Here is a 9,197-nt window from a genome sequence, read left to right as displayed (position 1 = left end):
TATGGTTTGTGATCAGGTTGCGGTCTTTACAAAGAATGACTCGATCGAGTGCGTGAGAGATGCACAATATGTCTCTAGTAAAGTATCTACCTGCATTCCAGTCAATACAATATAGCGGCATTCATCCATGATTCGTACATTAAAACTCACACCATCTTAGTAAATAACTACTAACTGATAACACATAATTGGTACATATATAACGGCATGTATACAACAACCAACTTAGGAATTAATGCGGTATGCATATATATTGCTCCATCACCACCGAAGCAACAACACACTCAAAAGCCCACCAGTTGATACAATTCTTCCTGCTACCAATACGTTAGTGATGAGGAAATTATAATTTCTACTCTAGTGCCAAGAACCATGGCAGAGAAAAAGATAAAGATTGTGGATTCAATTAGGGAATATGAGGCTTCAGGAAAAACACGACCACTGAGTTGTCGATTTCATCGCAAAATAGGAAGGGTGCTACATATCGACTATCACCTACCCGACGCAACTAAATTCACCCTACCCCTGAAGTCCTTCAAGTTCATGAGCCGATCAGAAACATCTGATTAGCCAAATCTGATGTATTCACCGAAGACCTTGAAGTTTGTACACAGCGCTGAACTCCCTCGACCTTGACTGACTCTCTTGGGGTGACGGAACCATAGAAACACGAGTCCCTTCTTACAAACTACTCCCTCCATCCGGAAACGGTTGTCCCAAACTTGTCCATCGAATAGATGTACCTAGCACTCACTATCTAGTGTCGTTGGGCCCTGGAAGTCGCCCGAGCTATCACGACACACCGCGCTTGAGCACGTTTTTTTAGGGACACATTGTCATTGTTGAGGGTAACAATGGGCTAAAGTTGCAGGGCCGTTTGGGCCCGGAAATCGGCCACATCCACCACTCTCATCGGCACAATAAACCAACCCCTCCCAAAGCTACCAGAGCTCGCAATTCTCGCCTCTGAATCTGCGCATTGTCGTCTTCACAGCACAGGTCAGTCTCCCCCTTCCCTCCCGCAGATCTCTCTCGCCCTCGCCCCAGGGTTCAAGATCCTCCCGCGTCCCACCCTGCACTCTCCCCCTCCTCTCCCGGACCGCCGGCCGGGTCCCGATCTGGGAGCCGTGCTGTCCATCCTCCCTCCGCCATGATCTGAGAACCATGAGGATCTCAGTACAAATGAACAAAAGAAAACAAAAAAAGCTGTGGTAGTCATTTTTTAAGATGTCAAAGAACTAGTATCCATGTATCCACAGTTGATGGTGCACACACGTGAGTAATTAGGAAGTATAACTAGTCTAAAAAACGAAACAAAAATAACAAGCTACCAACACAATGAAAACTTAGGTACTATAATTCATTGCTAAACCATAAACCATGTTCGGATATAAAAGCCATTGATAGCTTGCTCCGAGCTGATGTCGTTAGCAGAACGTACTCATGATGCTCCTATAACTGCAATGTAAACAAAGCTCATAGATGATTGACGGAGATGAACATAGCCCGTAAATGAGTGGAAATCTTCAATTTGTCAAAAACAACATCATTACCACATAGCCTAAAGCTTTAGGTAACCAAAGGCATCAGAAACGAGACATCCATTTGTTTTTCTGTGCCCTTAGGTCATCCAATCATCTTCACGGTGCGACATGCACAATTCTTGCACATGCTATCACGTGTATTCTTGTATGCACCTCGCTTGCATATTGTAGTGAATATCACGAAGAAGTGTGTTATATTCATCACCGATCATTACATTTTGTAATACAAATGAAAAACCTTTTGTCTTCTTTCCTATCCAGGATTGATTGTTTTGACGAAACATAAGAATATACAAGAGAACAAAATTACATACATCATATGGTATTGTGAAACCTTGTGCACAAAAATTATATGTTGATTGTCTATACTACGCTGGTTGAAATATGTATATGTTACTCAATTATTTGTATATATCATTTCCTAGATGTTTGAACCATGACTTATTCATGCTTTAATTTAAGATAACCATGCGTGTATAGTCTATGGGTTGTGATCAGGTTGCGGTCTTTACAAAGAATGACTCAATCGAGTGCGTGAGAGATGCACAATAAGTCTCTAGTAAAGTATCTACTTGCATTCTAGTCAATACAACATAGCGGCATTCATCCATGATTCGTACGCTACAATTCACACCATTCTAGTAAATAACTACTAAATGGTAACAGATAATTGGTACATATATAATGGCATATATACAACAACCAACTTAAACCATGCTAGGAATTAATGTCGTATGCATATATATTGCTCCATCACCACCGAAGCAACAACACATTCGAAAGCCTCCCGGTTGAAACAATTCCTCCTTCGACCAATATGGTAGTGATGAGGAAATGATAATTGCTAGTCTAGAGCCAAGAACCATGCTAGAGAAAAAGATAAAGATTGTGGATTCAATTAGGGAATATGAGGCTTCATGAAAAACACGACTACTGAGTTGTTGAATTCATCGCAAAATAGGAAAGGTGCTACATATCGACTATCACCTACCCGAAGTAGCTAAATTCACCCTACCCCTGAGGTCCTTCAAGTCCCCGAGCCGATCAGAAACATCTGATTAGCCCCATCTGATGTACTCACTAAAGTTCTTGAAGATAGTACATAGCGTCGAACTCTCTCGACCTTGATTCACTTTCTTGGGGTGATAGAACCATAGGTACACGGAGTCCCTTCTTACAAAGTACTCCCTCCGTTCGAAAATACTTGTCCAAGAAATGGATCTATCTAGACGTATTTTAGTTCTAGATACATCCAATTGTATCCATTTCTACGACAAGTATTTCCCGACGGAGGGACTACAGAACGTCCCCGGAGAACCCGTGCCAATCTTTACGGTGCAGACCCCTCGACAACACCGGCGCGGCCGGGCATCTAGTGTCGTTGGGCCCTGGACGTTGCCCGAGCTGTCACGACACACCGCGCTTGAGCACATTTTTTTGAGGAGCACATTTTTTTTTTTTTGAGGATTTTGTAGGAACTCATTGTCACTGTTGAGGGCGGTCAAGGGAAGAAGAAAAAAAAAACACTTCGGTATCAATGGGCTCAAGGTTGCAGGGCCGTTCGGGCCCGGAAATCGGCCCCATCCACTCTCATCGGCGCAATAAACCCACCCCAGGAAAGAAATCTCAAAGCTGCCGGAGCTCGCAGTTCTCACCTCTGAATCTGCGCGTCGTCGTCGTCTTCACAGCACAGGTCAGTCTCCCCCCTCCCTCCCGCAGATCTCTCTCGCCCTCGCCCCAGGGTTCAAGATCCTCCTCCCCCTTCCCCTCCCGGACCGCGCGGGCCTCCGGCCGGGTCCGGATCTGGCAGCCGTGCTGTCCATCCTCCCTCCGCCGTGATCTGATCTGATTCCTCGAACTCTGATCTACCAGCTCGAAGCGGAGTTGGGGCTCGCGGGGAAGCAAGGATGCCGAAGGCTGCGGGGGACGCCAAGCTCCTGGTCCAGTCCCTCACCAAGGCCTACGCCGCCACGCCCACGAATCTCAAGGTGATTTTCAGTTTCTTTCCCCACTACATAGTATTTTTTTTCTCCTCTGCCACTGGCGACTGCCGGGTTACTGACCGAATTCCTGTGTTCTGCAGATCATTGACCTGTACGTGGTTTTCGCCGTGGCCACTGCCCTGGTTCAGGTAATTTTCGACGCTTTGCCCAGGAACACAGAAGCTAGCACTGATTTGGGATGGAGAAGTGCTGGTGTAGTGTAGCATACTGATTAATTCGACGGCACATATAATCTTGTGTGTTTGTTATACCACATTTCTCAGTTTTGGTTTTTCTGTATGCTACCAGCCGCATAATACTACCTCCGTCCCAAAATAAGTGTCTTACCCTTGGTACAACTTTGTACTAAAGCTAGTGCAAAGTTGAGACACTTATTTTGGGACGGCCGGAGTAGGTACCAACTCTGAAAAATCTGACTTACCTTAGTCAGCTTGCATCCGATATGTGTAGGCGGCGTAGATATCATGGGTAGCAAGTACTATGCAACTGTGTGACTCTCAATGCCCAATTTTACAGATGGAACTGTGATTATCCTAGAAGGTGTGATATGTGTCGACTAGCCAGATTCTTAGTTTCAATGCAAGTTTCATCTGAGCACTTCTTCCTACTGACTGACCATTAGCCTTGTGTTGAACTGAAAATGTTCTGATATAAGGCTTCACATGGTAGAGCAGAGCCATCTGCAAACTGCTGAAATGCTCTTGTATGTGGCAAAACAGGTCGTTTACATGGGAATAGTTGGGTCATTCCCCTTCAACTCTTTCCTGTCTGGTGTCCTGTCGTGCATCGGAACTGCAGTGCTTGGTGGTAGGGATTTCTTTCTTTTTTACCCCTCCCGATTCTATTCCCCCTTCCCTGTCTCCAGGATAAATAATACAACTGTCAATATTTTTGCAGTTTGCCTCCGTATTCAAGTCAACAAGGACAACAAGGAATTCAAGGTAACTCTACTTCCACTGTTATTTGTATGTCAAATGATTCTTTGGATTCCGGCATAACATTGTGTATCAAAACATCATGTGCAGGATCTTCCCCCGGAAAGGGCCTTTGCTGATTTCGTCCTGTGCAATCTGGTGCTCCACCTGGTGATCATGAACTTCCTCGGATGAGCAATTGTCATACAAGCTGTCGAGATTTTGTAGTGTCCTTATGACTGAGACTATCAGCATGTTAGATATTCATGTGGCATCATACACACCTATGTAATCCGAGAGTTTCTCTATGAACTATAAGAATTCAGTGGATTTAGCGTTAACTTTGTGGAACATGGGAACTTATTTGAGGGAGTGAAGACAGGGAAAAGTGATCACTTAAATATTAGTATTGTTCGCTCATGATTGTGTGCTGAAAAAAAAAGCGACCTGCTTAAAATGCAGTTCTTATGGCTGCAATGCCCATTGATTAGTAAACCTGAATTCAGAATATGTCATAAGGCTTGTAGCCAACAACAAAAATATTAGATACACCTTGTGCTTTGTGGAACATCACAGCTCTCTCTTTAGGCTGATGTGAGGAAGAAAATCTCAATCCAGTGAGCATATCTTGTACCAACAGTCCTCATCATCCAATCTGAAGTTTTGATCTAAAAATCAAAAAGCATCCAATCTGAGGTTGCAAGACCAGCTACACATTAGCATTTCCTCATCTCATATTTCAATCACCATTTGCTTCTTGCGTCGTCAGGCTTATTGTTTGTTTGGAACACAATTCATAACCACTCGACACAACAGTAATGCTCCGATTGAACATATTAATAGAGTAGTGAATTGTTCATGATCAAACAATACAAAAAAGATTCACGATGCAATTTTGTGATTTAACAGAAATCAAAACTCAATACTCAGGAGAACACCTACAAGTATCCATGATTACTAAGACCAGTTACATATTAGCATTCTCTCATCAGAACTTGCAAACATTTTGCTACTTGCTGCGTCTTCAGACATAGTTTTTGCTTGGAAGGCACCTGGTGAACACATGCTGCTCTGACTGAACATGTTGGTTCGAAATAATTTTGTAAAATTAACAGAGTAGTTAGTGTTTGCAGCCAATCAATATATAAAGATAATCCATTTCACACATTGCAATGTTGTGGGGTAGTAGAACTCAACACTGAGCACTGAGCTCTGAACAATGAAACAGCCACAAGTATCCATGATATCTAAGTCTCTACTTGAAGAAGGCCAATATCCATCTAGAATTTGCAAACAGAAGCAACATCACAGCATCTGACACCAACGAAATGACGTTCTTCCCATACTTCTACACTACTTGGAATCTGAACACTGCTAACAGCCTGTCAACATTATCAATCCAAAGCCACCTCTTCTGCCTCTAGGCATGCAGCAATTCAGCAGGCAAGGATGCAGGGTCAAGCTCCCAGCAATCCCCAGGAGGCAGAGTCGAGGCCTCACCCTTGGAGACTTTCCTCGCCGGAGTCTGATGTGAAAGCATCCCCACATCACCCTCCCGGAGGTACTGAACTGCACGAACACCAATGTCGCTGCGGGTGAAGATGCTCCTGAAACCCTCAATCTTCTCCAGGTAGCCGAAGCTGATGCCGTGGACCTCACTGTACCCGCTGAGGAACACCACAAAGTCATACCTGGGCCTCCCGGTGTCGGCGTACTCTCCGGCATGGAGCGCCCAGACTGACCCCTTTTTGGGGTAAACGCGGTACGCCTCCCTCGCCACCCTCTCGCAGGCAACAAGATGCGAGAAGACGTTCACCGAGTGCACGGTCACTTCTCTGCCAACCTTGAACGCCCCACATGGCTTCCCCTCCTTCCCGTCAGGCTGGTGCTCCAGCCACCGTATCTGGGCACGGAACTGCCTGCCCGGCGATGCCGTCTCCAACTGCGCATAGTGCCGCGGCATGCCATCGTCGTCCCCATACAATGCCCACACCTGGCCTCTCTTGAAGCACTTCTCCATGCGGTCAGCGTCGAAGTTGTAGAAGTCTGAGTCCTCCACAGCCATCTGCCCTGAGTGCTCGCTATCCAGCACCTCCTCCGGCACATCGGGTTCCGCCGGCTCGTCATATTCGTCACTGGATGAGCTCTGTGCGGCCGTCTGGTCTTTCCCTCTTCTCTTGGCGAGCTGGAGCTGCATCTCCGCGAGCGTCTTCTCCGGCTTGTGCTTCTTGGGCGGCGGAGGAGGGGGCACCTCGGCGGCGAGGAACGACCGGCGGCAGGAGGGGCAGGTGAGGCGGAAGCCCACGTACTGGCGGTCGAACTCGTGGAGGAGGCGGCAGCCGGCGCAGGCCGTCCAGAAGGTGGGCGGCGGGGGCGGCGCCTCCCGCTCCTCCTTGAGCGCGGCGTACGCGTCGGCCGCGCGGCGGAGCGCCTCCTGCGCCGCGGCGGCGGCGGCGGGGTAGGAGGACGCGCCGTCGCCGGGGCGGAGGGATCTGGCGAGGGACTTGTAGTGGCGCCGGATGGAGTCCGGGTCGCTGGCGAGGGAGGACTTGGGGTCCTCGGGGAGGAGGAGCGTGGCGCGGGGGGAGCCGGCGTCGGCGAGGAGGACGGAGGTGGCGGCGAGGAGGACGGAGGCGGCCGCGGAGTCCGGGTCGAGGCGGGCGGCGCGGCGGGCGTTCCTCTGCGCGGCGCGGAGGCGGCCCGCGGAGAGGTCGGCCTCCGCCTGCGCCAGCGCCGCGGCGGCCGTGGAGGTGGGCGAGGAGGCGTCGCCGGGCATCGTCGTCGGTCGGGGGCGGCCGCGGCCGGCGTGAGGGTTTGCTCGCGGCTTTGGTTGGGTGGGTTCGGTCAGGGCTTGGGCTTCGGTTTGGGAGTGAGAGTTGAGTGAGGCAACTTTTGTGTTCTGGGTGGGCTTCGCTGGGTCGTGTTTGTTTGGGCCTGAGCGAGCTTTTATATGTCAGAAAACAATCTATGTAACCACCGTCCCAACTCCCAAGTACAGATATCCTCCACAAGGGAATCTAAAAAAAACGTCCCAATTCCATGCTCGTAGACCACGTAGCGACGATTACAAACACTGAACTCGGGCAAACATTATTGTAGTAAATAGTCAAAAAATCATCGTGCTCAGGCCCAAAAGGATCAGCGCTCCAGAACAACAACAAACGATCCGACCTAAAGACACACAAACACAGGAAACGAAGAAATGATCCAAGTGGATCCACTGAAGCTAAATGCCGCCCAGATTCAGTGGGATCCGCCGGAGACAAACCTCCATACACTTGTGTTAGACGCATCACCAAAGTGGGAGAACGCCGTCTCGTCTTCCCGAACAAGGCACAAACCCTAAAAAAGGCACGAAACAACACCTAAAACTGAAGCAGGAGCCCTTCCACGGGCAAGGGCTAGGATCCACTACGCCTCCATGGCCCTAAGCCACAGGAGACGAGACAGATCATCGATGGCACCGACGTGAGGCGGGGAAATCCTAGATGAGTCGCTCGTGTGTGGAGGAGCTGAAAGAATGCTGGTTCAAGAGTAGTGGGATACATTGACCGAGTTTTTTCTTCTTGATAACCAGTTTTTTCATATATTTTTCCATAATGTATAAGTTTAGATTGTTCAGTGTCTCGCAATTACTTTTGACCTTTCAACTTACACACAGATCAAGCACAGAGTCAACGACTATGCCAGAGTATAACCTGCAATGAAGATGAAATTTTCAACTTATCAAAGATCATATTCTTTCTGCATGGCCGTGTTGATATAGACCTTTGATTTGTATTAGAGGCTAACACGCGCTTCTGCATGCCATGATTTCTGTAGCACATTATTGTGGTCGGCTCTTTCGTTTTGGTTTTCTCTATCTTGTGTTGGGTTATATTTATATTTTCAAGGTAGTTTTTCCATTCATATATCTTATTGAGTTGTTGTTGCCAATGATATTTATTCTGATAGGAGAGCGAAGTTGTAAGGTGCGGCTTGTGGTGTCAACCGTTGGTGGTTGTGTTAGTCTGTTCAAAGCTACCATTCCACGTAGGAACCGTGAAATTGCTGCTAACACTCACATGTGCCTGCCCATTAAGCTCTCGCTCGCTTAGTTTTATTCACTCCCTCCATTGCCAGTTAAAAAAAGACTGACATATTTTATTTTTATAGTAGTTTATTAAATCAAGATAATTTCATGTATTTAAAAAAAGCTTGGATTTTAAAAAAAGTTGCTATTTTAGAAAACACATTATTGAACAATATTTTTGAAATTTAGAAATATTTGTGAATTTCCAACAATATGAATGGATTTAAAAAAATATTACAAATTAGAAAATTGTAACTTAATTTATTTATTTTGTGAAGTTTAAATATTCACGAACTCAAAAGAATGTTCGTGAGTTCTAAAAATGTCATAGTTTTATTAAATGTTCACGAGTATTAATAAATTAAAATGTGAAAAAATAAAATAAAAAAGGGAAAGAAAAAACCAAAATAAAAATTCGAAACACTGGGAAAAACCCTGCCAATACCTTCTCAAAAGAAAACCAAAAAATTGTCGGCCCAGCGAGACACACCCTTACAGTCGAGGCCCATTGCATCCCCCACAGCTCCCGACGCACCGAGATTAGAAATCTAGGGAGCTTAGTATCTTAGTTGATGGGGCATGGAGTTGCGACAGCATGTGGACTAGGTGGCATAGGGCGTATTTACCTAACATGGCTCACTAGTACATAAATGCCTTTCGAAGA

The 9,197-nt window shown here is 46.6% G+C and overlaps 2 protein-coding genes across 3 annotated transcripts in view; one reads left to right on the top strand and one right to left on the bottom strand.

Moving 5' to 3' along the window:
• The first annotated feature begins 986 nt into the window (after window positions 1-986).
• LOC119288193 (dolichyl-diphosphooligosaccharide--protein glycosyltransferase subunit DAD2-like) lies at window positions 987-4,881 on the top strand. 2 transcript variants are annotated; one of them, XM_037567820.1, is made up of 6 exons: window positions 987-999; window positions 3,417-3,532; window positions 3,628-3,675; window positions 4,267-4,354; window positions 4,445-4,488; window positions 4,573-4,881. In XM_037567820.1, the coding sequence occupies exons 2-6, from the start codon at window positions 3,452-3,454 to the stop codon at window positions 4,654-4,656; spliced, it is 345 nt and encodes a 114-aa protein (XP_037423717.1). In that variant the 5' UTR covers window positions 987-999; window positions 3,417-3,451; the 3' UTR covers window positions 4,657-4,881. The 2 variants fall into 2 exon arrangements, with proteins under 2 accessions (XP_037423717.1, XP_037423716.1); XM_037567819.1 differs by lacking the exon at window positions 987-999 and adding an exon at window positions 3,088-3,237.
• A 723-nt stretch (window positions 4,882-5,604) lies between these two features.
• The window catches only part of LOC119284270, a 59,785-nt gene continuing 56,192 nt past the window's right edge, over window positions 5,605-9,197 (bottom strand). Inside the window, exons 3-5 of the mRNA XM_037563465.1 lie at window positions 7,730-7,803; window positions 7,625-7,632; window positions 5,605-7,395 (exon numbers count right to left, since the gene is read on the bottom strand). Of these exons, the coding sequence (XP_037419362.1) occupies window positions 5,882-7,395; window positions 7,625-7,632; window positions 7,730-7,803 (1,596 nt within the window). The 3' untranslated portion in view covers window positions 5,605-5,881. The remainder of the gene's footprint in view (window positions 7,396-7,624; window positions 7,633-7,729; window positions 7,804-9,197) is intronic.

The sequence above is a fragment of the Triticum dicoccoides genome, chromosome 4A, assembly GCF_002162155.2.
Source record: "Triticum dicoccoides isolate Atlit2015 ecotype Zavitan chromosome 4A, WEW_v2.0, whole genome shotgun sequence".
Classification (NCBI taxonomy): domain Eukaryota; kingdom Viridiplantae; phylum Streptophyta; class Magnoliopsida; order Poales; family Poaceae; genus Triticum; species Triticum dicoccoides.
This window is presented reverse-complemented; position numbering and strand designations above follow the sequence as displayed.